The following is a 26,664-nucleotide window of genomic DNA, read 5'->3' on the forward strand; positions in this document are numbered from 1 at the left end:
ATGGCCAAAGGTCAGGGGTGGTGAATGACCTTTCTCATGGGAGGTCACAGCAGATGATGGGTGGAGAGAGTGACAGGCGGAACTTTGACAGAGGAAAGCGTGAAAGGAGAAACTCTGGAAAGGTACAATAACCTCAGAAAAATCATAGAAAAATCATAGAAAGTCACAATCAGTTTGTTTAGTCCTTATATTGGGTGGTCCAGAAAAATAAATGGTGACTCTCAGAAATTCGTAATGATTTAAAATGTTGTGAATTTTATAGCGGAGTTGATGTTTCACACAACTAGATATTGGAAAACTTTCACGACAATTTCAGTATCACAAAGACCTACTTGTATAGTCCATATATTGAGTGGTCTTAGAAAATAAATAACCCTTCAAATTTCATAATAATTTAATTTATTTATTTATTTGATTGGCGTTTTACGCCGTACTCGAGAATATTTTACTTATTTGACGGCGGCCAGCATTATGGTGATTGGAAACCGGGCAGCGCCCGGGGGGAACCCAGGACTATCCGCAGGTTGCTGGCAAACCTTCCCATGTACGGCCAGCGAGGAAGCCCTCATAATAATTTAAAATGTGAATGTAAAATAAGGGTGATGTTTCACACACATGGATATTCAACACTATTCATGAAACTTTCAGAATCATAGCAGCACTTGGTTCTTTACTTGCTTCACTGATGTCATACAGTTTAGCAACCAGGGATTTTCGCATGCTTATTCCACGCTGTGTGGAAATGTATATTTGAAACGTGTATACATTTCTATATTTTTTGCGGTTAAAATATTGTTCCACATATCACACTGAATATTCTCCATAATAAGAACATTAGAGTTTTTGAGTTCAAACTGTAGGTAAAACAAAGTCTTGCTGTTTCATGTGACCTGTCAAAAATGTTAGGCAACTGTTTTTTTGTCACATTTACAATAAATGGGCATCTGAAAATGTTTCACGAAAAGCAATGTAGAGTACATGAACGATGGAGAATTTTGAGCAACTGAACCTTGAGAAGTGATCAACAAAGGTTGTCTAACAGTTCTCGCAGGTCACGTAATACAGTAGAACATGTTCTTTTTTACCTTTAATGACTGAAGAGTTCAAACGTAAAATTTCCCTTTTGAATGGGGTCTGCCTGCAGATGGTTGTGGATTTCCCCCGGGCTCTGCCCGGTTTCCAACCACCATAATGCTGGCAGCCGTCACGTTGGTGAAATATTCTTGAGTGCAGCGTAAAACACCAATCAAGTAAATGGATAAATAAATCCTTTTTGAACGGCATCACAAATTTGGGTCAGTCTCGTGATTTTGGGGATCTCTTTGCTGACTTACAACAAAAATACACTTCTGTTAGTCACTTTTGTTCTTCGTATGCATGACAAAGTTTTGCCCATTTGTACTTTTTAGATCCAAGGAAAGAGAACTTCGTCCAAACATGGCAAAAAGTGGAGCGAATCTGAGCGAGGGAACCAGACGTGCCCAAAACAATTATTTTACTGGATGCAGCTGTACAGACAGGTAGATATAGTGACTGTTTAGTACTTAATGAACAGGTGTAAAAATTGACTTCATATGCAAGTTCTTTTCCAGTACATGGACGTGAAGGAAGATGTCATATTCTGGGTAGGGCTGGCCGCAGTCGTATAAGTAAATATTCTTGAGTACGGCGTAAAACACCAATCAAATAAACAAATAAATAAATTGTACTGATGTCCATGTATATGTTGCTGTTTCGTGTCTTAACTTCTTTTCTTTTTTTTAATCGCAGATTTCGAGGACAGTCTTGCGAAACTTAGGCTGAAGGAGAAACCAAATTCACTGTACAAGAATTTTCCCCACAGAAATAAAGAGCTCTCCAAGGGAGGCGACTTTTCTCCCTCAGAAGAAGTGGACTCTGACAGTGGGTACAGTAGCCCTTTACACCGAAGGAATATGGTGTCGAATGGAACCGAGCCTTTAGACCCCCAACAAATAGAGACAAACTCTTTTGTTGGGACAGGAAATAGTGAGACTAGTCAGAGTACAGCTCTGCAGTCGAGACTGAGCTATGCAGCTGTTGCACAAAAAGCGCCAGTTCCTAGACAATTGGTTTCGCACGCTCTACCCACCAATGATGAGGAGATTAAAAGATCTACGAAAGGTAAAACAAAAAACAGGACAGTGTCTAAATCTGATAAGGGATTAAGTGAAAACATTGTGGCATCTGCGTCTGGCAACAAGCAAAGAACTCGTAATGACTCAAAATCTGAAACAGGGCTCAATGGTGAGGAAAAGCAGAAGAAAAAACGAAAACGTGTGAAAAAGCGTAGGAAAAAGGGGGAGACAACTGTGGAATCTGAATCTGCTGGAGGGGCAAAACCCTCTGGTCAAGATGATGGTCAGCGTGATGATGTTGCCATGGAAAACGTTCTTCATTTTGAGGACGAGGAAGAGTTCCCCGACCTTGTTAGTACAAATCCGTCCACCAGGGGAGCACTTCTGGATTTTCACCAATGTCCTGTGAAATCCTGAAAACGGTGAGAACATTACATGTGTTAGAGATGGCTTTGGTGGCCTAGTTTAAGTGTCCGCCACGAAGTCAGGACACCAGGGATCAAACCCAAGTCTGGCCATACACAAAATTTTAAAATTGGTACTTGTTGCTGCCTTGCTTGGTGCTCATCACTGAGAGGTTAGAGCAAAAGGAAACACGACTGGTTGGCCCAGTGTTAATATAATGTGACTTGTCGGAGTGTCATGTCTGGTGTCTTGGCATGATACTTCAGTGGCGACAGCGCTTTGGCGGCTTGGACTCGCCCTGCCACAAGAAGATACAGTATATGTACTCCTTGTCGTCAGTACAGGGGTACATATACAAGTACAGGGTTTTCGATTTATTTATTTATTTGTGTTTTACGCCGTACTCAAGAATATTTCACTTGTACGACGGCGGCCAGCATTATGGTGGGAGGAAACCGGGCAGAGCCAGGCAGAAACCCACAACCATCTGCAGGTTGCTGGTAGACCTTCCCACGTATGGCCGGTTTTCGATTTAAGATATTACATCAGAGTGATGTCCTTTTACACTAAGGTGGTAGTAAGGTAGGCTTAACCCGCAAATGTTACCACGTACATTAAATAGGGGTTAGTAAATTAAATAGTAAATTTGTTCTTTCCTTTCTTAAGTCCCAATTATCTGTGCATTAAATAAGGGTTATTATTGAAACAATGGGCAACTCGAACACTCTTTCCCACCTGTATCAAGACGGTCCAAAGCTGTGAACTCATTTGTTCTTTCCTTTATTACGTCACAATTATCAGTGTATGTGTGCTCATAAAACACATATGAAGTACACATGCACTGCAACCTCACAGAGGAAAACATTGCACTCTACTGTCATTTGGACTGTCTGTGTAGCTGGCCATCAAGTCTCCCATTACATTGATTATCTGATATACATTCCCCAGTGGCTCTGGGTGTTATGAAGTTGAAAATAATGACTTGGTTGTGGTTTTTGCCATAGTATGGGCTAAGCAAGAAGCGATGGAGTGAAACAACATCGTTATTATTAATATGGTTAAGGGAAAAATATATGAACAGGAAGTTAAGTATTGTTATGTTTTAAATATTTTCAGGAGCTCAAAATGTACCTTTTTTGTTTGTTTTTTAACGTGCTGTTCTTCAAAGTTCATTTATTTTGATAGCCACAAGTAAAATTTTGTTAGCCACAGGTAAAACTTTTGATAGCCACAGGTAAAATTTTGATAGCCACAGGTAAAATTTTGATAGCCACAGGTAATATTTGGACGCCACAGGTAATATTTTGATAGCCACAGGTAATATTTTGGACGCCACAGGTAAAATTTTGGACAATGCAGGTAAAATTTTGGATGCCGCATGTATATTTTGATAGCCACAGGTAATATTTTGGACCCCACAGGTAAAATTTTGGACGCTTACATTGCTTTTTGTGAAACAGTTTCATGTTAAAGTGTACTAAGTAGGGAATCTTCATGAAGACTGAAATGTGAACTGTATTTTCACCGTTTGAGCCTTTTGTTTAGAAATCATTTGACACCTTAATTTACCAGAAAAGCTGCAGAGCTGATAAATACTGTTAAATAATTGATTTGCTTTTGTACTGAAATGATTTCTTTTTTTTTTAAGGGTTAGTGAATGGTTAAATGCATAATGACATGTGCCTATATTTATTCTTGTTAATGATAACTAAATCCGAAGTTAATTTAAAAAAAAAAAAAAAAAATAGGGCGCCCCGAAGTAGAGGGCATGGCCTTATATGTGTTGTAGACCACAAGGGTCCCATCCGTCCTTATCAAGGGGAGTGCTAACCTTCTCTCCTTTCTTACAACACGTCTGAATGGAGGGAATTGGCAGGCTTATATACTCACCAGAAAAATCCCCAGCTCACTTGAGGGTTTTGTATATTTCAGAAGAGTGAATTTGTGTAAATAGTTTTGTTTGTACAAATTATCATCTGAAATTCTTCAGAAGATTGAAGCTCTTTTCCCAGTGTTTTTAAATATATCTTTAGGCGAGGAAATGATAATATTGGTGTATTTTAGTGGAATTTACGGCTTTGAAGAGTACACCAAGGCCCTAGCATTGATGCTGTGGACGAAGGGAGGCAACTCCTAATCAGTGTAACTTCTTACAGAGTACAGTCCCCTGAGGCGACACTGTTCTTTTCTATTTAGAGCTCCAATAAAGAGTTCAGTTCGGCTTATGGGAGTCTAGATATTTCTATTTATAGAATTTTAAGAAAGAAAAAGGTCGTTTTGTTTGTATCTGAGGTATTTTGTTTAGGTGTTAGGTATTTTGCCTAAGTATGAGATATTTTGTGTAGGTATGCGGTATTTTGCTTAGATATGAGGTAATTTTGCTTAAGCCAGCCACACAAGATTTCCAATTTCCCATCACCACTTGCACACCATCTCCCAATTACATCAGAACTTATATTATTTCATTTTTTTTTGTGCCAGAAATGAAAGGTATCCCAAATAAGGACTTAAACTTAAACTGAAAAATTGTCCTACCATCAGGACCAATTTTCCGAAATATTTTAATGGGATTTAAGGAATCAAAGTCTCGTTGACCTTACAAATAAGATATTTTGGAATAATACAGACTTCTGCATTGAAAAATCATATTAGACTTGTGCTGTAAAAAAATCATTTTGGACATATACCCTAAAAGTTCATATTAGACTAGTACAATGAAACCTGTTGAGACTTTTGCAGTATAGCTCTACACTGGGTGCATGCAATAAAAATCATTGTGGTACCCCATAAGATTGCAATGATATATCTTCAAAAAGGCATGATTGGGCTCTCGAACTAAAACTACAGAATGGTTTGTATTTGAGAAGGTCAGCCAGCAACCTGCGGATGGTCTTGGGTTTCTCCGGGCTCTGTCGAGTTTCCTCCCTCCATAATGCTGGCCGCCATCATATAAATGAAATGTTCCTGAGTGCAGTGTAGAAGAAAAATGAAATAAACAAATAAGTAACTGCTCAATATATATTCCAATATCCAAGAAAATGTGAAAGTTTGAGTATGGGAAGGCACAGACAGATCTGGAAATTGGAAATGTTTAAAGAGTACAAACACCACGCTTGACATGTTTACAGAGTAGCTTGACCATGCCCGGGAGTCCACCAAAGTCTGGGAGGTCCGTGTCGTTTTTACCCTACCCTCTACACTTGGATGACAGTGATCAGGAAGAAGGTAGGCAATATACAACATAAGTGTAGTATTGGACTGGTATAGTAGTTATTACTCTCAAAGAAGCATTGAAGTTCTACAACCTCAGAAGGTTTGTTTATAATTCACCTGTTTAGCGTCTTTACGGGAGAGGGAGAGAGGGAGAGTTGGACTGGAGTTGAGTTCCTCCATGTTATAGAAATTACTCAAGAATATTACACTTATTACGAAGGTAGACAGCGTTATAGTGGGAGGAAATTATTGCAGATGGTTATGGGTTTCCCCCGGGCTCTGCCCGGTTTCCTCCCACTATAACACTGTCCGCCCTCTAAATAAGAGTAATATTCTTGAGTACGGCAGAAAACACCAGTCAAATAAATAAATAGATAAAATGGAGAAATAAGCAAGAAAAAAATGTAAATATGACCCCATGGTTTCAACATAGGGTTGCATCTGCAGATATAAAAGTCCTGTGGCTAATATTGTAGTCACCGGCTGTACGTGGGAAGGCCTTCCAGCAACCTGTGGATGGTCGTGGGTTTCCCCCGAGCCCTGCCCAGTTTCCTCCCACCACAATGCTGGTCGCTGTCGTGTAAGTGAAATATTCTTGAGTATGGCGTAAAACACCAATCAGATAAATAAATAAATATTTTAGTCTTTTCCATGTGTACATGTACATGTCAGTTGTTATAATTATCTTTAAATCAGTGCATATTAATGAGGGCTATTAAAGTTTTCCACATGAATATCATAAATCCGGCCTCCATTAACTGATGAATATATTTATTTATTTATTTATTTATTTGATGAATATTTAGGGCTGTTTCCAAGAATAACATGTATTGACTTCATATGACTGCAAAAATAACAGGAGGTAGGATTGAACCTGTGATCTCACTGGTCATAGGTCAATAGACTGCTGCCGAGATCTTATTTGTTAGAGGGTTGATCCTTGAAAGGATATAGAAATATATGGTGTCAGTAACTCTCGGATTGCAAGGGTTATAATATGATGGCTACCTTTTATCATTGTTCTTTAAACCGAACAAAGGGAGATAACGTAGTAAGCACACATACGGCATCGGCTGCTGTAAGTGGGGATATTTGTCCCAGGACGATGCTGACTAATGGAAGGCCGAGTATGTTGTTGGTTGAGAGATGCTGTAATATGTTTTCTCATTTTGTTGCACTGGTTTCTATTCAGTTGGCAAATCTGAAAGCAAAACAGCTCGCAAACGACGAAAGCGTCGAGAGAAGGCCAACAAAGCCGCCGAAGATGAGCTGGCAGAAATTACGCTGGAGCAGCACATGCTGAGGGAGCTGAATCTAAAGAGGAATCAGCCCCAAAGCGCTCTGAGACAGCCACAGACATTGGCCCAGAGGCTGATATCCAGCCAACCAATCACAGTCAACAAGACAGTCACTCCACAGGAAGTTGTGAAAGAGCCAGCTGTTGAACCCAAGACAAAAGCATCTATGAAGAAATCCCAGCAGCCAATAGCATTTGACATAGGAGCAATGCTTGAAGCTTTGGAGGTAAATGTCAATCATGCATGAGTCCGCTTCGGGACCGGTAGATCCAGGATCAATCCCGTTTCGAGTCACACCTAAGACTTTAAAAGAGGAAGTTGTAACTTCCTCGCTTGGTGTTCAGCATGAAGGGGATAGTGCAATGACTGGTTGACCCATATCAGTATAATGGCTCGGGCTGGGCGACTTACTTGCCTTCGGTAAGTCGTCTCAGTGAAGCAGCACTAAAAATAAAAGAGCGGTGGAAATCCGTCCTGCAGCAAGGAGGCACATTACACGTACATGCACCCTAAGGATTCCTTCGTCGTCATATGACTGAAAAATTGTTGAGTACGACGTTAAACCCCAAGCACTCACTCACTCACTCACTCACTCCACTTCATCTGTCTGTCAATACCCTAATTCCTCAACCTTTTTGCATATGAAAGAGCCATTTTCAGTGCACTTAATGCACCTTTAATTTCAGTATGGGGACAAAACTATGTATAACATTGGTTGGATCGGCCAAATTTAGGACTTTAAGAAAAGTATAGTTTTATGTCTAGACAGAGTAATGCCTTTTGAATATGCTTGAATAAACACCGTGCAAACATGAGAGCAGGTTGAAGAATTATAGTAACATAGTGAACAGAATGTCCATCTCATGATGGTGTCCTCGCCAGTCGTAGGTGCAGGTGGATGTGAGCTCCCCCCTGAGCTCTGCTTGATTTCCTCTCAACTTAATGCTGGCTGCCGTCATATATTAAAGTGAAATGTATTTGAACACGGCATAAAACACCAAACAACTAAATATTTGAAACATAACGTCTTGACTGTTTTTATAATGTTTCGACTTACTGAAATGAATATCTTATAATTTGGCTTCACCATCGTGAGCCGCAAAACAAATGTGAGTTTCAGTTTGTAACTTCATTTTTCGATAAAAATTATGTCTGTGTAATGTCTTTGGCCTGTTTTGGACTTTCATCTGTAATTTTTATGTTTTCTCCGCATCTAAAATTCAGTAAAATATGTATTTTTTGACCATTGTGTATTTTCAGCACAAGAAACCAGACAAGGGTAACTCCAAGCGGTCTTCTTCTGCTCCATCCACAGGCAAGGTATGAACTGCATTCAAACAGTTTGTATGGTCAAACAGCCAGGGTCATAGTGTACATGTATGTATGTGTATATATGTATGTATGTGTATATATGTATGTATGGGTATATATGTATGTATGTGTATATATGTATGTATGTCACATGTGGGCAAAGTCTTTACTTACTTACCAAAGGTCTGTGGTTTATCCCAAGCACTCCAGTTTTCTTCACTCATAATACCACATGTAACTGACTGCCATTGTACAGTGTGAAATATTCTTGAGTGTGGACCGGACCCAATAGCACAGTTGGTAGAGCGTTTGCTTTCGGAGGGGTAGATCAGAGGTCATTCCTAGGCTGTGTCACACCTAAAACATTAAAAGAGGGAGTTGTAGCTTCCTCACTTGAAACAGCGTGGTGTTCAGAATGAAGGGGATAGTGCAAAAACTGGTTGACCCGTATAAGTATAATGGCTCGGGCGGCGACCTACTTGCCTTCGGTAAGTCGTCTCAGTGGAGCAGCACTAAATCAAAAAGCGGTGGAAATCCATCCTGTTACAAGGAAGAACATTACACGTACATGCACTCTAAGGATTCCTTCTTCGTCATATGACTGAAAAATTGTTGAGTACGACGTTAAACCCCAAGCACTCACTCACTTACTCACTCACTCTAGAATTACCCCAAATCCTGTGTTGTCATCACATTTAACTCTCAATCAGATAAAAACAATGCCCACAGATCCTTACTCCACCATCAGATTCCTGGTTTATGCAGGAATATAAAAGATTTTTAAGAAAAAGAATAATTGTCATGTGAGGCTGGGCTTTGGACCAGTATGATATTTCCACAACTTACATGCACAGTGTATGTGTATGAGTACCTACTGGGGAACGTGAAACGACTTGTGTGGGAGCTGTGTGGGAGTTGTGTGTAATTTGTAAAAAAAAAAAAACAAAAGAAAAAAAAAACAAAACACAACACTGTGTAATTGCATATACATGTTTGGTATTGCTTGGTCAGAAGTCACAAGAAATATGCTATGAAATTTAATATTTGAATTAAAGACAGTTATAGACCAATGCAGTCCAATTCGTGCTGGCTTCCTTTCCTGCAGTACATGGGAAAGTCTGCCTTGCCAGCAACCTGCATATGGTCAATAAATAAATAGACAATTATTGCCTCTGTTTCAGAAATCAGCTCCAAATGTTCTGGATTCTAATGCCCCTGTTGTCAAAAGAGGAAAAGAGAGAGAGAACCCAAAACCCAAGAAACCTAGTCCACTGAAAAAGGTGAGTAAAGTTTATATTTGCATACAGCTGTGAAGAAGAGATGGTCAAGTTATATGTTATAGCCATGTCCGTCCATCCGTCAATGGCCAAATATACATTTAATGTGCAAGTAAGACCACTTATAATCTGGTTGATGTCATTGGTTTTTGGTTTTCCTCCAGTTTCGTCTATCCACAAAACTGATCCTCAGTGTATAGGTGAGAATATTTCATTATACGGCGGCCAGCATTATGGTGGGAGGAATCCGGGCAGAGCCAGGGGGAAACCCACAACCATCCGCAGGCTGCTGGCAGAGGAATAAGAGTTCTAAGGCTCTGGGTGAATGAAACAGACCCATGACCTCAGAATAGGAAACAGACGACATTGGCACAGAAGAGTGAAAATTTAGTTTATCTGATTGGCCTAAAGTACCGATCAACTGGTGTTTTACATAGAGGGGAATGTTGAAGTAACACTCTATTCCTTATTAAAAATTAATGAAGAGGCCGAGGCTTCATTATTTTAAGGAATGGGGCGTTACGCTGACATTCTGCTACTTGAAACTCACCATGCTGACAATTGTGTGTTTACATGGCTAAAAACAGATTTGTGCGGTTAGGTCTGCGTGATAAATGTCACAGATTTGTTACATAGTGGCAGACCTGCATGCTATAACGTCACAGATTTGTTACATAGTGGCACACCTGCATGCCATAATGTCACAGATTTGTTACATAGTGGCACACCTGCATGCTATAACATCACAGATTTGTTACATAGTGGGTCACCTGCATGCTATAACGTCACAGATTTGTTACATAGTGGCACACCTGCATGCTATAACATCACAGATTTGTTACATAGTGGCAGACCTGCATGCTATAACGTCACAGATTTGTTACATAGTGGGTCACCTGCATGCTATAACACCACAGATTTGTTACATAGTGGCACACCTGCATGGTTGCCCCAGACATTCCAGACCAGTCGATTCCTTGAAAGTAATGTAATGATATAACAGTGGTCTATCCTAACTATGTATCTGGCATGGGTATGGGTCGGAACATCTGGGTAGGAAGGGCGTAATATCACAGGAAGATGTTCACATCATACGCCAATCATACAGTAGAGGTGGGTGTACCATTTCGCATGTGGTAGGCATGGGATCCGCATGTGATAGGCATGGGATCCGCATGTGATAGGCATGGGATCCGCATGTGATAGGCATGGGATTCGCATGTGATAGGCATGGGATTCGCAGTTGATGGGCTTAGGATCCTTGTCTGATGGGTGTAGCGTAGGATCCGCGTCTGATGGGCGTAGGATCCGCGTCTGGTGGGTGTAGGATCCGCATCTGATGGGCGTAGGATCTGCGTCTGGTGGGCATAGGATCCACATCTGGTGGGTGTAGGATCTGCATCTGATGGGCGTAGGATCCGCGTCTGGTGGGTGTAGGATCCGCATCTGGTGGGCGTAGGATCCACATCTGGTGGGCATAATTCCAGCCATCATCCACATAGGGTTTTATGACATACACTACCATTCACACATAAACTCATCTAACTGATAACAAATGCTGCACTGTCCGACAGCAAGCTTGTTTGTTCTCTAGGAATAAGAAAACAATATTCACAGATGCTTTAGTTCCTGGCATGGTTGCTAATTCGCATATAATTATGATAATATGCAGATCGAGTTCTGACTGTCTCCGCAATTATTCGGTAAATTCAAAAAAATAATCTACATATCAGTGCAAACATTTCTGAGGAAGTCAGTTTAATTTTTTAAATACAGTATGTGATTATAATAGAACTATATACATGATAATTTTCTAAAAGGCACCACGAATGAGTAATTTATAATATTAGTACAGCTTTTGGCGAGGGCTTACACCAGCCCCGGTTGTCCGGGAATGCCTTTACGATTTTACATTTCCACTGATACTAATAAACATCGTCCAGAAACGGGAAAGCAGTACTCAGAAATCATGCATTGGGCTAGCGCACCTTTTTACTGGCTTGAATGAGTGGGTTAGGCAAGTGATGGACCATTCACTAATACTTTTCTCGTCACCACACCTGTCTTACCAGGTAAGCAAACTGTTCATCAATCATGTAATGTTTATAGCTAGCTTGTAGGCAAAGGCTGAAGTGCCTTAAAATGGTCTAACACAGAATACATGTAACGGCCGATTGAGATCCGCGTAAGATACAATCAGGATGGTGCCAACATCCGCGCCTTTACTATTCATCATGGCCGTATGATCCACGTAGGTTCCGCCCCACATGGAATCAAGATGCGTGTAGCATGGGTGGGTGACTACGTGTAGAGTATGTTGTTAGGGTCAAGTAGCTCTGTAGGTTTTTTTTAACTGGAGTTCTTGTGACTTTTTCCTGTAATGTGACTGAATATATACATGAATATACATAAATACCTGCTGACTTCTGAATAGGTCTTTGTAGCATGAAATGATCTTGGTTGTGCTCCTGCTTTCAAATGTAAATATGGGGTAAAATATAAGCAAATCAGATTTCACCTAGATGTAAATAGGGGGGTTTGTATGGGGCTTTGAAAATGTTAAAAGGCCTAGAAATTGAGTGAGTGAGTGAGTGCTTGGGGTTTAACGTCGTACTCAACAATTTTTCAGTCATATGACGACGAAGGAATCCTTAGGGTGCAGGTACGTGTAATGTGCCTCCTTGTAGCAGGACGGATTTCCACCGCTCTTTTATCTAGTGCTCCTTCACTGAGACGAGTTACCGAAGGCAAGTAAGCCGCCCCGCCCGAGCCATTATACTGATACGGGTCAACCAGTCGTTGCACTGTCCCCTTCATGCTGAACGCCAAGCGAGGAAGTTACAACATCCTCTTTTAAAGTCTTAGGTGTGACTCGATCAAGGATTGATCCTGGATCTACTGGTCCCGAAGCGGACGCTCTACCAACTGTGCTATCCGGGCCGGTCCTAGAAATTGAAAGCTTCAAGAATTAGGGGGTTTGGTAGATGTACACAAAACCTTGAAATTGAGAATCATCTTGGTCTGTGACTGATCTATTTCTTGGTCTGTGACTGATCTATTTCTTGGCCTGTGACTGATCTATTTCTTGGTCTGTGACTGATCTGTTACTTGGTCTACCGGTACTACTTGTTCTACCAGACAACAGAACCAATTAGAGTTATAGTATATATGTACTACCCTAATTCTTCAACCTTTTCGCATATAAAAGAGCAACATTCAGTGCAATTTATGCACAGTTATAATGTCATTTTGGAGACAAAACTACATTGGTTTGATTGGCCAGTTTCAGGGCTTCATAAAAAGTGTAATTTTATCAGTCTAGAAAAAGTAATGCCTTCAGAGTATGCTTGAATAAACACCTTGCAAACATGGGAAACGGTTGAAGAATTACAGTACATGTAACATTCAGTTGGAGAAATATGCTTCTCACCATCTCTTTGATACGCTGATGTGCTTATTAATACGCCGTTACCAAGTAAGGAGAGGTATTGTGAGTGTAGGGGAGTATGGGTGGCATGGGTGTTGGTGGCGGGGTCCGAGTAAGCCTTTTTTGTTTGGGTCAGTCCAGTAAGGTTTTTTGTTTGGGTCAGTCCAGTAAGCCTTTTTGTTTGGGTCAGTCCAGTAATGTTTTTTGTTTGGGTCAGTCCAGTAAGGTTTTTTGTTTGGGTCAGTTGAGTAAGGTTTTTTGTTTAGGTCAGCTGTTGCCACACTGCTTACACTATCTTGCTAAAACTTTAGGGGGGTGGGGGGAGGGGGGAGGCATGATGGGTATGCTTTGAAGACTTCATGAAATAGATAATTTTAAATAATTAGGTAAATTTGTATTTTTATTCAAATTATCAGGTTTTTGACTTTTTGCCATTTTTTTTGCCATTTTATCTTAACCTGTACTACTCAGTTTTGTTGGCCAGGGTAAGATTTTATCTTTCGGTGAGATATTCCAACAGTTTTCACTTCAACTTTATGAACCTTGGTGTGAATGATGAACAGGATTTGGGGATTTACTCATTTTAAATAGTTATCAATATTTGCATTTTTACCGCCAGATTACTAAGTAAGCGTTGTAGTTTGGGTCAGCTGGTGTTGAAGTTTTCACGATATGTTCATGACACTTCTTGGGCTTGATAAACATGCTATGAAGATACTTTATACTTGATTTTTATGTTTGAACTGGACATATTCACATTCTCTTTGCAGGTGTATATGTCGCCTCAGAGAAAGGTTTTATGTTTGAGTTTGCTGTTATCAGTTTTCAACATACCTTCATGAAGCTTACGCTGCCATTTTAACTAAAGCCATTACCTGCCGGGTTTCTCATAACCCTTGGGTTAAAGTTGTGATGTCATTTGGCTGTACTTTTAGCTTGTATAACTGTGGACTGTTTGCAGGATTTATACCAAGTGTCCTGGAAAATCCTCCCTTCTCATCCCATCATCTCTGATGTGCAGGATGAGAGGGATTCTTTTAGCGGGTGTGAGGGTCACACCCACCCTTGTAATCTATCTGGTAGAGCTGAAAGCCTGCTTAAGCATTTGCCCTCCCTGTGGGACGACTGATATTTGACGGTTTTCGTTTTCGGATTATGTGGCCTTATATAGGGTTGACCAAGGACTATTGTTCTTTGCTTTAAAGGTCACGGGGGGCCTCTGTGGCTCAGTTGGTTAGCGCACTAGCACTTCTTGAGTACAGCGTAAAGCACCAATCAAATAAATAAATAAATTAATATAAAGATCGTGTGCGCACTGATAGCTTGAAAATTATGCAGTGTGACCCCAAAAGGCCCAGGCCATGCATAAAAGAATATGAATTTTGGACCCGGAAATTTGAAACCTTTAAGATGTTCAAGCCCTGTCTAAATTACCTCGTCATTGTGTTGTGTTGATTGTGTTGTTGGTGTATACTAGAATCTAGTTCTGCTGCCAGACTGTCCACTGGATGCCATGTAACATGAGACAAAGTTTGGCAATTTCACTCAAATTTATTTTTCTTTCTTATTTCAGGTGATATTGAAGGAGAGAGAGGAGCGTAAGCGCAGTCGTATTATCGGAGAAGACCCCATGATGGCGTCGGAGATGGGCGATGTGCCCAGGTAGGTTTGGTGAAGTAAACAGGTGGTAGGCTCAGTTGTATTATTGGGTCAGACCCCATGATGGCATCGGAGATGAGTGATGTGCCCAGGTATGTGTGGTGAAGTAAACAGGTGGTAAGCTCAGTTGTATTATTGGGTCAGACCCCATGATGGCGTCGGAGATGGGCGATGTTCCCAGGTAGGTTTGGTGAAGTAAACAGGTGGTAGGCTCAGTTGTATTATTGGGTATTATTTAAACACCAAACAAAAGGTAGGGTAAGTTTTTTTTTTTGAGGAAAATAAAGACAGGTATGCCCAAAAAATTAGAGAAACAAGTTATTAAAGTATATTTTATGCTTTTTATCAACCCCTTCATTTTATGCATATTTGCCGCCAACGAACAGGAATATTTGAAAATGAAGTTATGGATGGGGATTACAGGCAGCGAAATTTGGCGCGAACGAAACCGTCGGTCGCGCAACGGTTACGTGCGGTTCAATTTGGCTAACCGGAAAATCGGTTAGGCCAACTGTCCAACGAGAACGTCCTTAAAGTCAGTGTGCATTAGGTAACTACAGATAAACTGGACTGAACAGCTTTCATAATCACAACGCGGCCAGTATGCGGTCAGCCACAGCCAGCTGCCTGTGCTGGTCACATGGAAATGTAATCATTCATATATGCTTTACAGGCTCTGAGATAATACTCAAATTATTTATTTTGACTTATCTTTTCACATATAAGCCTGTATAACGGAATTTCACGTAAAAATGTGCCACAGGAGTCAAGTACCAACCAGGCAACACACAACGTTGAAACACCGTGTGAGTGTAAAATTTCTCTTTCTTTTGTTCACCAACCTTACGGTATGAGCTGCTAGATATAGAAAAGAAAAACAAACATAACATTGAGCTGAATACTTTTATTAATGATCCAGAATGATGCCTGAAACATAAACCACGTAAACAATTAGCGTAACCGATCGGGTTGATAAACATACGTGGCGTAACCGAATGATCGGTTAGGCGAGGCGGAAAAGACGTAACCGATTTCTGGGTTTCGCCAGCAGGCCAAATTTCGCTGCCTGGGATTACGGGACCAGCTTGGCATCCCCGAGTTCGGGCTTTCCCCAATACAGGCTTTCCTCTCGAAGTTAGTTTGACACCTATCAGTGTTGCATCACTACAGTAGGCTACTAAATTTCTGGACTGTTCACTGGGCATGCTGGGGCCATAGGAAAACTGTAGTTTATAGCCAGTTCTATGCCCCATGAACAAAGTACTTTTATATTAAGAATTAAAAATCCAGCGCTTCCAGTATTCTAAGCCTGTTTTACAGCTTTGGTCTGGTTTAGCCTTATGAATGGTTTTTCGATAGCTGATTCTTTCATCTTATTTTCAGCACCATGTAAGGATTTTCAAGATCCCCAGTGATGAAGTTTTAAGCTTGACCTGACTAAGGATTGAATTTGGCTCTCTGTCTTCTCATAGCTTTGCCTGACATTGACATGCCTGTTGTCGTTGTTTCAGAGCTGCAGTAGGAGTGGGTGTGGTAACGGCAGAAAGTGACCTCTCACAAGATGGTGAGTTGCATACATTGTACTTGTCTGGTCTTGACTACATGAAATGTGGTAAGGCCATTTGTGATATCTTGGGATTCTGTATGTGTGTGTGTCAAGCATGTATTTGTGTATGTCAAGTGTGTATTTGTGTATGTCAAGCATGTATTTGTGTATGTCAAGTGTGTATTTGTGTATGTCAAGCATGTATTTGTGTATGTCAACCATGTATTTATTTATGTCAAGCATGTATTTGTGTATGTCAAGCATGTATTTGTGTATGTCAAGCATATATTTGTGCAAGTCAAGCATGTATTTGTGTATGTCAAGAATGTGTGTCTGTCAACCATGTATTTGTGTATGTCAAGCGTGTATTTGTGTGGGTTAAGCATGTATTTGTGTATGTCAAGCATGTCTTTGCGTAGGTCAAGCGTGTATTTGAAGAACTGCTTCACTTAAGACTTTGTAAAAGGATGCTCCGGGTAAATAACTTGGTCTTATCCAGTGACCTCAGAAAAGAAAACTAAGGACAAGATGAATTGTTCAACAGAAGAGTGAAAATGGAGCTCATGAAAAGGTGATTCCAAAGAGAATTTAAGCTCTAGCTGAGATATAGAGCATACAGTTCACAAATTCACATGTAGGAACACTAGCACTGTATGCCTACTTTTAGGTTTTTCTGTCTTTTTTGTTTTTCTCACTCAAAAATTTTTCACTGCTACAAGTTTACAGTTAGGATATATGGGTGATGAAAGCTATTATCAGACAAATGAGAAAAGCTGTTTCGTGAAAATGAAATGTCTGGTACCATCGTCTAAACTGATTCTTACTGCAATCTTTTTCCAGGGGTGGATAACTCTGAAAATGAAAGCTCTCGCTCTACTGGAGGTAAGTTTAGTGCTTGTGCTATGTATCCTGTTGGTAAGTTTTTCTATCTATGATTCACATCTTACTGTGATATTTCGAGGAAAAAATTGAACTTGAACTTTTCAGTGTTATTTTGCTGACAGACAAAGGAGTGAATATAAAAGACTATATCATAGAGGGTAAATCCTGAGCAGTGCCGACAGTGTGATAGATGGCAAAAATCGTTACACTTAAAATCCAGCCTCTTGTCTATTTGCCTCAGTTTGGATTTTATTCTATCTATTCATGGGAAAGCTTAAAAAGTGTGATTCGCCCGGGCTCTGCCCTGTTTCCACCCACCATAATGCTAGCTGCCTTCATACAAGTGAAATATTTTGGGTATGGCGTAAAACACCAATGAAATAAATAAATAAATAAATAAAAAGTATGGACATAAACACCCCAGAGAAACCATGGCTTAAGCAGAATTAGGTAAGGGGGGAAAAAAAAGCAGCATTGTTAATGCTTGCAATTTATTAGACATATAAAGAATTTATGAAGCCATAATTATTATATCAGAGTGAAAACTTTTTCCACTGACATTTAGTTTAGTTCACTTTGGTGACATTGGGAGTCACTAACTTTTACTTTCACTTTCAGTTCCGATCCCTAAAGGCCCTGGAGGTACAGACGTGGGCGGGACCCCAGGCACCTCTGACCTCTCACCCATCAGTCAGATGTCGCCAATCAGCATGACCCCACTAAGCTCAGGGGTCAACAGCCCCATTGTGGGTCATGTGACCAAGGAGGGGATGCAGGCAGCATTGAAGATTCACAGTCGAAGGTTTAGAGAGTAAGTATTGCCAGGATCTCTGGGTATCAGCTAAATATTTGTCACTAAGGTTTCGGTTCACTTGTTTCTTTTTCTGATGGGCATAAAATTGGAAGTGCGTCCTTCAGTGTCGACACTGTTCCATCACGAAAGAGGTTATGTGTTCTAACTTCCTGTGAATTAGCTACGACATCGTAGCGCGGCAGAATGATCCAGAACCCTCACGAAAATGTTCAGCTCATACTGGCTTCCTCTCTGTTAGTATGCAGGAAGGTCTGTCAGCAACAAGCAGATGGCCATGCATGGGTTGGAGCTTCATTTCCTCCCACCATGAAACAGGCTGTTGTCGTATAATAAAGTGAAATATTCTTGAATTTAGCCTAAAGCCTCCATGAAATAAATACATAGATGAATCAGGTAATGCTTCTATCCGTCTGTGAAGGAATTGCCATTATGTAGGTTACATTGTCTTGATTATGTGTAATTTATAAAACATGACTAAAATGAAAACAAGTATAACCAGACCCCTAGCTAGGATTTAGTGAAGGCATGGGGGAAGAACGTCCCAGCGAAATGAGCCAGGGGTCTGGGGGGCCCGTCCACTGGAAAACTTGAAAGCATTGCACGAAATGCTTTCATCACGTCAAAAGGGTAGTTTTACATCTAACATCAGGATAAATTAAGTGGCCTAAAATGTTGTATTTTAGTAAGCTTTGTAATCCTCATAGTCAAACGGGATCCTTAATCGCAAGGCTTCCTGCTGTATCTGATTTGATAGATATGACATCTGACCATAATCGCTCCCGCGGGCCGTGGTGTAGTGGTAAGAATGGTGGATTTCCATGCCGGCGACCAGGGTTCGACCGGGGTCACCACAGTATAGAATTTCCTCATTCCTCTGCAGAGAGTTTAGTGGTTAATTTCATGGGGTTTGGTGGTGACACGGACAACAACACTTGTAGAACTGTGCAAACGGGGCTGCTGTAAGACAAGTGAGGAAGTTGTCAGTGACTTGCCAATGATCGGTGGTTTACCCCAGTTTCTTCCAGGTGGTTACATCCACCTGACAATACTGACCCACCATCATATGAGTGAAATACTCACGAGTATGGCATAAAACAACAATCAGTCAGTCAGTCAGTCAAATATCTTACAGGATAAATAAAATGTTAATTAAAACTGATTCTTGAAGCTCACCATTTCAGTAGTTGCTGTGACAACAAAATCTTACATATATTATCATTCCAGCCTTCCAGGATTTATTTTCACTAACTTCTGTGTTCAACTTTCTTCAGTTGAACGAAAACAGGATCAATTACTTTTTAAAGTAAATCGGGGTCACCATCCCTCTAAAGCAGCAAAAATTCCCTAACAGAAAGCAAACAGTTTATCAGGGGTCATGCGTTTTGACTGTACGGAAAAAAATTTCCTACATCAAAAGCGTGTAAGGTTTAATGGTAATCTGGGACTCAGTAGTAAGCTGCACTAAAAGTCAGCGCACTGGCATATTTGACAAACTTTCACCTGAAAACACCTGTTTTCGGAGAGAATTAAAAGGCTAAAATATTGCCTTGGTGGTTAAACTGAAATTTTAAATTGGAAAATCATCCTGTCTTCAAAACACTGTTCTAGGATGGACTGACACTTCCTAGATAGCTGAGCTGAACTCGGCATGTTTCTGTGTCAAATCAGTGCATCGCCATTCTAGGCGCAACATGCGTAATTTGCGATTTAGTAAGGAATGGCTTGGAAAGGTCACAAAATATGAGCGTTTGCGTAGACCTTTGCGCAACAGCCGATTTCCAGAACTTCAGAAACCATACCTTAGGCACTCAAGATGTCTTAACTAACGGATTTCGATTTGGAAGTAACTACCGGGAATTTGAGGAGAAAAATAACTACACGTACATATGACGTCGTTTGCCGATGGAATTATGGTGCATAGTGTTGTTTTATTCGACAAAAAAATTAAAAATACAGAAAAAAATAATTTACAAAGGACATTTTTAGGCACGGCGCTAGGCACTGCGGTTTTCACAGGGATGGCGGACGTTCAGAGAGGCATGTGGTGCGCCACTCCATAAAACGCTAGCTAGGGCTCTGTATAACTGGGTCCAAATCTCGCTCTTGCCAGACCTGATGTCCACTGTCTGTTTTATGACATGTCACCAAACAACATCTGAGTAATGCATGGCCCTGGCACATCCATTGACCTCTCTTTGGTTGGAAACAAGAAGCGTTGGCACCAGTCTGAATTGTCATTTCAATACATATCTGAAAGTGCCAACTTTAAAAGTACGAAAGCAAGGATTTGATTGGACTAGAGCAGTGAATGAGCTAGGACAAAGTGTTTCTTCAGCTGTAGCTATCTGCATCAGTTTTTTCTTGGTTCCAAGGAAACAAACTAGTTGATGTTTAAGCATTAGCCTTTTGTAGTTTTGACAAGGCTGTTATTGATTGGCTAGAACTCCCAGTGTTCAGAGTAAAGCAATTGGTTTGGGTTAGATACATTTGGGCTTCTTCATAACAAGAAAACAGACCACATATTGTCTTGACTGGAGAATTGTATACAAAGGGTTTTATTTTAGAAAATAAATGATTGTGACTTTTTTACAGGTCGCATGAATATATTTCTGCACTGTACTGCAGTGAAATAGTAGCTCAAGTTTTGTTTAAACGCAAACGTGCCGAATGATTTTATTGTGTTGAATGTTTTGTACAGGTACTGTCACCAAGTGCTTGACAAAGAGATTGACGCCTGCTGTACAACTTTGCTACAGGATCTGGTTAGATTCCAGGACAGGGTCTACCACAAGGACCCCACAAAGGTCAGTAGTGAGACTCAGTGCCATTGCCTGGTTAGATTCCAGAACAGTGTCTGCCATGAGGACCCCACAAAGGTCAGTAGTGAGACTTAGTGTCAAGGCCTGGTGAGATTCCAGGACAGGGTCTACCACAAAGGTCAGTAGTGAGACTCAGTGTCAGGGCCTGGTTAGATTCCAGGACAGGGTCTACCACAAGGACCCCACAAAGGTCAGTACTGAGACTTAGTGTCAGGGTCTGGTTAGATTCTGGGACAGGGTCTGCCACGAGGACTTCACAAAGGCCATTAGTGACACATTGTTTTAGAAACAAGGGGTCCTTACTAGCTTAAGGGAGCGTGCTACATTTTAAACTTGAAGTGCTCAGATTTCAAACATTGTTGAAGTGATAAAATTTGTTGCGAGAACAAGTAATATGGAATAAAAAAAATGAGGGTCACTGAAATACTTGTTTGTCTTAGGAACATTGTTTGCCTACATATTTGTCCCTTTTGATCTTATACGCAGTTTTATTATACACCTTGGGACGGGCCGCATGTATTTCATATAGCACGTCTCCGTTAGCAATGTTCTGTTAGCAATGTTCTGTTAGGAGTGTTCTGTTAGCAGTGTTCTGTTAGCAATGTTCTGTTAGCAATGTTCTGTAGCAGTGTTAGAAGCGTAATTCAGTGGCATCTTGCACCTTTCATAAAAGTATTACTTCGAGTGTGAGTATCTTGAAGACAGAAGGTGAACAAGGGAGGTCATTTACACGGGGTACCTGGTTTCCTCCTTCCATCAACACTGATGCAAACCGAAGCATCAGAAAAAGGATCGCTCAGAATTACCTCCCTTGAGGTCACTTTCCGTTTACATGGGTATATAAGGGGAACCTCTGAAGATGGCTCATGTTGAGTTTTGAAGTTTTGAAGTTTAAGAGGCATGAGGAAGTTAAACATCTATTTTTATGACTGAGATATTTAAAATGTCTCAACATACCTGCTCCTCTCAGTCACTGACTTCATGTGATTCTACATTGTAGAAAATAGCTCTTACTGTGTTGACATAACTCACATGCTGCATACCCCAGTGGGCAAAGACCCACTTATGGTAGACCCACTTATGCCAGGTCATGCAGAAACTAATCTTGTCATATGCCATAGCTTCTGCTATGGGACAAGGGAGGTTATTCAAGGGAGGTAATTCAAGGTAGGCCTATAATAAATGTGTGAGCAAAATCCTTTTCTAGTCTATTTCTTGTCAATAAACTATGATACATGAAAATATACATTGTTTATGTTGTCTTCCACAGGCTAAGGCTAAAAGACGAATAGTACTGGGTCTAAGGGAGGTAACCAAGCACTTGCGACTTCATAAAATCAAATGTGTGATTATTTCCCCTAACCTGGAGAAAATACAATCAAAAGGTGAGAAATGAATGACTGCCACTTGTAGGTGACAGCATTGTGCCAAGATGTTCAGGATCCTGAAAGGACTGCTAACTCGTCAGGTCGCGTGGAACAGGACTGATTTTCAGAGATATTTCCCAATGGTCTGTTCCATAAGGTTGTTGTGGACATGGAAATATTTGACACATTCGGGCAAAAATGTGATGCACTGCTTCTTAATACTCAACCTAGTTTTTCAGCTGTTCACTATTTTCATTCTTAACTTTTCTGAACTCCATTCCGTGAGCTTTTCAGTTGTTACGTCTAAGGTCAGTTTTTTTGTTTGTTTTTTTTTTTCTTCAGATTTTCTGGTTGAACTGCAACCAGTTTAAACTGAATTAATCTTGGCTAATTACTTCCACATTTTACAGTGTTATTTGTTGCCATGACAACTTGCAGCTAAAGCCTTAATTTTCAAGCAACCTTTTCCCCCCCGCGAATCCTGCTTTTCTCCCCCCACATAACGCAGACTGCTGTCACATGAATGAAATATTGCCCACAGATATCCTGTGAAAGATTTATGTGACAAAGACATGTCACATCTACAGAACAGCACAGTGTCCTAAGAGTGTTTTAGTGGGAGTGGGAAACACATCAGGTACAAATAGTGTAAATCATATGTACTCTATGTATTCCCTGATGATGATTTGCAGTTTGGTATAAATCACTACTGACACTGTGTGTTTTACTTCTGTTACACTGTTTGCTGTTGTCGTTGTCTTTCCTCAGGAGGCTTAGACGAGGCACTCAACAAGATCATTGAACTTTGTAATGAGCAGAATGTACCCTTTGTCTTTGCCCTTGGACGTCGGGCGCTCGGGCGAGCCTGTGCAAAACTGGTGCCGGTCAGTGTGGCAGGAATTTTCAACTATGAAGGGTCAGAGGTCAGTTTTTGAAGTATTAATAATAATATGAAAATAATTAACAGTATTTATGTGTTGTAGTGTAATTACAGGTCTGTCAGCAACCTGCGGATGGCTGTTGGTTTCCCCCGGGCTCTGCCCGGTTTCCTCCCACCCTAATGCTGGCCGCCATCGTATAAGTGAAATATTCTTGAGTACGGCATAAAACACCAGTCAAATAAATAAATAAATAAAAATAAATTATTGGTTTGGATGTGTTTGACTTGTTTTTCTTGTGTAATGGTACTTAGGAGACTTGATAAATATTCTTGAACAAGGGATGAAACTCAAACAGCATTTAAAAAAAATTCTTTCCAGTCCTTTGATATAAATGACTTTGTTGTTATAGGCAAACTACAAACAATAGAACTGACAACTTCGCATGATTTATGCTTATCAAAACGTTAGCAATCATTAAATGCCATCTTTGTGGGTTAAAGGCCAGCTTTTTAACATGTGATCAATTTGTCAATTTGCCAGCTGTAGACTTTGCATACATGTAATTTAACCACTTAAATACTTTTGAGATTAGTCAATTAAGCAGTCATCAAACGAATCATTTTTTGTGGTTACAGACCAACTTTCAACAACCTGACAGCTGATGAAACTAACTTAATTATGAATACTACATGCTGATGAAAGAAGTATATTATACTGTCATCAAACCAGTCGTTCATCCACGAATCATAATCCACCATAATGCTCGTGGCTTTTTGTAGAAGTGAAATATTCTCCAGTACGGCCTAAAACACAAATCGAATAAATCAGTCAATCAAATCAGTGATGTTTGTTGTCACAGGCCAACTTTCAACAACTGATGAAACCAATTCATGTGGACTCCTGAGGTTTAGTACTAAATTGTAATGATCAGAAGATCAAATTCGTCAAAAGAATAATATTTGCTGTTGTAGGCTAACTTCCAGCAGTTGATGGACTTGACTGCTGTAGGCAGGCAGGCTTACAAAGACATGGTATCTGTGTTGGAAAGAGAAGTCATCGAACATCCTGTAAAAGTTACCTCTCTATATCTACGCGCATATGGGACACTCTAGAACTCCGTCGGCCTGCAGTGCCATCTCGTTCACGAGCAGCGTCCTCTCGGAGCCTATTTCTGAGAACTATCCACAGTCCGAGCCAGAAGTGGACAGCAAAGGCAATGAAATAATTAAAGATGATGATGTGGGCGATGAAAATAGTGGAAGTTTGGGTAACAGTAAAGGGGAGATAATTGGTGATAGAAAGTTGGATTCAAAGGAGGGTAGTGGTGGGCATGGCAGGACTTCATCGCACCATGTGGACGATATTGATGATGGCAACGAGGCAGATACAGAGGATGTGGATTGCGGTGATAAACTTGGTAATGATGCGAATGACAAGCTGGTGGCGGATGACGCCGATGATTATGACGAGGAGGAGGAAGATTTTGAAGACGACTTTTGATGAAGATGATAATGAAGAGGAGGCTGCGGATGCAAGGGAGGCAACCAGTACGGACGACGAGGTACAGGATGATGTAGAGGAACTTCCTCATATCGACTCGTCCATGCCAGCACACATGATCTCAGTGCCGAAATTCTCTCCCAGCATTCAGCGCGCACAGGTGACACTGTAGAGGGCGCTTCAACACACCTCCTCAAAAACGGTAGGTGACGGAAGCTCTACCCTGGCGACCGAATGCCTGAGGCAGGACCAGCATGGCAATCTAGGACCAGAGATGGTTAAAACCTCCGCTTCAGGCGGCACGGAAGGCGTTAGCGGACAAGGCGGTGGGTCACAGGTGAAAATTGTGGACAGGGAGCGGATTAAAACTTGGGTGGAGCAATCACAGTCATGCATGAAATTCCACTTGGCGGATGTTGGAAGCACGTCCGAGTCGCAGCCTGATGCAGAGGAGAACTCCAGCACTGACGATTTGCTGGATGTGGACGCCAAAGTAAACACCCACACAGTCGATACTTATCTCTGATGTTAGTAGTCCGTTCACGTTGGAACTATATTGTGCAAGTAAATAAACACTGCAATATGGTATCTCATATTTGAAGTCATAAATGTGGATGTGAAGTTAAGTCATGAGAACTTATGTAAGGATTGTGCGGTTCAGAATGAAAAAAGTGTTAATACAATGAAGTCACTGTCAGGATAGTTTCTGTCAGCACACAACAGTATGGACATTTTTGTGCGTTCTTTGTACCGTAATTAGAAATCAAAAAAACACAGGTACTGTTCCTACAGCCTTTGTGTGCAGGCTTCAGTTGTGATCTTTATTCTTTTCATACTCTTTACAGAGCGTGCTCCTCTTCACATGCTAAATTACCTTACGACCCGTGCCAAACGTGTAGCCTTCAGGTTCAGTGATCTGTATGTCCTTGCGGCAGACCTACAATGGATGTGTCATAAATATAAAAGATTTAAAGAGACTGTTCATTGTTAATACCATTATATAAGGAAGGTTAAGTGACAAGCATCGAGATTTTTGAAGTCTCAATTGCTTTTCTTGATTAAAAACATGGCAGTTTGTTAAATATCGCTGTTTTAACTTTCGGAGAATAATATGGAAACATACATGACGAAAGTTTTCTGTCATTTCCACTTTCACTTGGTGTGACGTCACACAGGAACTCGTCTCCAACATATATCCAAAATGACTTTGCTTTCAAGTGCTCTTGAAGTCATTCTAGTATTATTGCCTTACTTGACATCACATCAGGGTATGCACTGTGAGGAGTATGGGTTGTCCTTATTAAAAAGCTTATATTCAAACAAAAATGCATGTAGTGTTAGGACAGATGGATGTATATATGTGGAGTTACCTTTATAATATACATGTATACCTTAAACCAATAACTGTAATTCATGTGGAAATAACCAGCAAGGTGTAATATATTGTGGAAAATCCACCTTACAATGTACAACTTGTAGGATTAAATGTGTTAATGCATGTGTAAATGTACAACAGGTGTAATGTGGTGGTAGTTGTGAAATTGTGCTAAATATGGTATAAGGTGAAGTTGTTGTTTATTTTGTTAATTGGTGAAATTTACTAGGGGTGATTATATACTGCATAATGTCAGTAGAGGATGTGAAAAATCTTAGCTAAAGACAAGAAGTGCACACTTTTTCTTTTAAGGGTACTGTAAGGCCAGTTGTTTTGGGTTACTATAAAATTCCACCATGTAGGAGTTGTGTTGTGTTGTTGCAATTAATGCTACAACCTGTTCTTTTTTTTTTAAATTTTTTCTTGTGCCATAATTATGTTTCATCAGCACTCATAAACTGTTTGCCTTTGATACTTATATGTATATACATGCAAGTCATGAAAAAAGTTTTTATGTTTTTGATGGAGCCGTGAACCACAGCAATATTATGTTTCAGATACATCTCTCCTGATTTGTGAACATAATTCATGTGAAAATCAAGAGTTTGCAATATTCATTCTGTTTTCATTTATAGTTTATGGCAATACACTGTTTTGGCAAGGCCTTTTGTCATACCACAGTACCTACAGATTATTGTGCATGATTGCAGCAAGCATTTTGTCACGAGTTCCATTTATCTGTGTGATTGTTGTTTAATGCAGAATTTTAGGAATTTTTTGCTTTTGCGGTTGGA

The 26,664-nt window shown here is 40.4% G+C and overlaps 1 protein-coding gene and 1 non-coding gene across 2 annotated transcripts; one reads left to right on the forward strand and one right to left on the reverse strand.

Annotated features, from left to right (window-relative positions):
• LOC135462531 (selenocysteine insertion sequence-binding protein 2-like) lies at nucleotides 1-26,505 on the forward strand. The gene is given in 18 exon segments (XM_064739756.1): nucleotides 1-10; nucleotides 1,771-2,510; nucleotides 5,630-5,726; nucleotides 6,907-7,238; nucleotides 8,273-8,332; nucleotides 9,505-9,603; nucleotides 14,601-14,689; nucleotides 16,198-16,250; nucleotides 17,073-17,114; nucleotides 17,733-17,925; nucleotides 20,627-20,732; nucleotides 22,018-22,132; nucleotides 22,883-23,037; nucleotides 23,967-24,076; nucleotides 24,078-24,408; nucleotides 24,410-24,593; nucleotides 24,596-24,684; nucleotides 24,686-26,505. Coding segments are annotated over 18 exon segments (3,141 nt in total). The 3' UTR covers nucleotides 25,022-26,505.
• On the reverse strand, nucleotides 4,238-4,354 carry LOC135463224 (U6atac minor spliceosomal RNA). Its single transcript, XR_010443549.1, has one exon. It is a non-coding gene; the product is annotated as a U6atac minor spliceosomal RNA (small nuclear RNA).
• Nucleotides 26,506-26,664: the final 159 nt, after the last annotated feature.

Source organism: Liolophura sinensis, chromosome 2 (assembly GCF_032854445.1).
Source record: "Liolophura sinensis isolate JHLJ2023 chromosome 2, CUHK_Ljap_v2, whole genome shotgun sequence".
Lineage (NCBI taxonomy): Eukaryota > Metazoa > Mollusca > Polyplacophora > Chitonida > Chitonidae > Liolophura > Liolophura sinensis.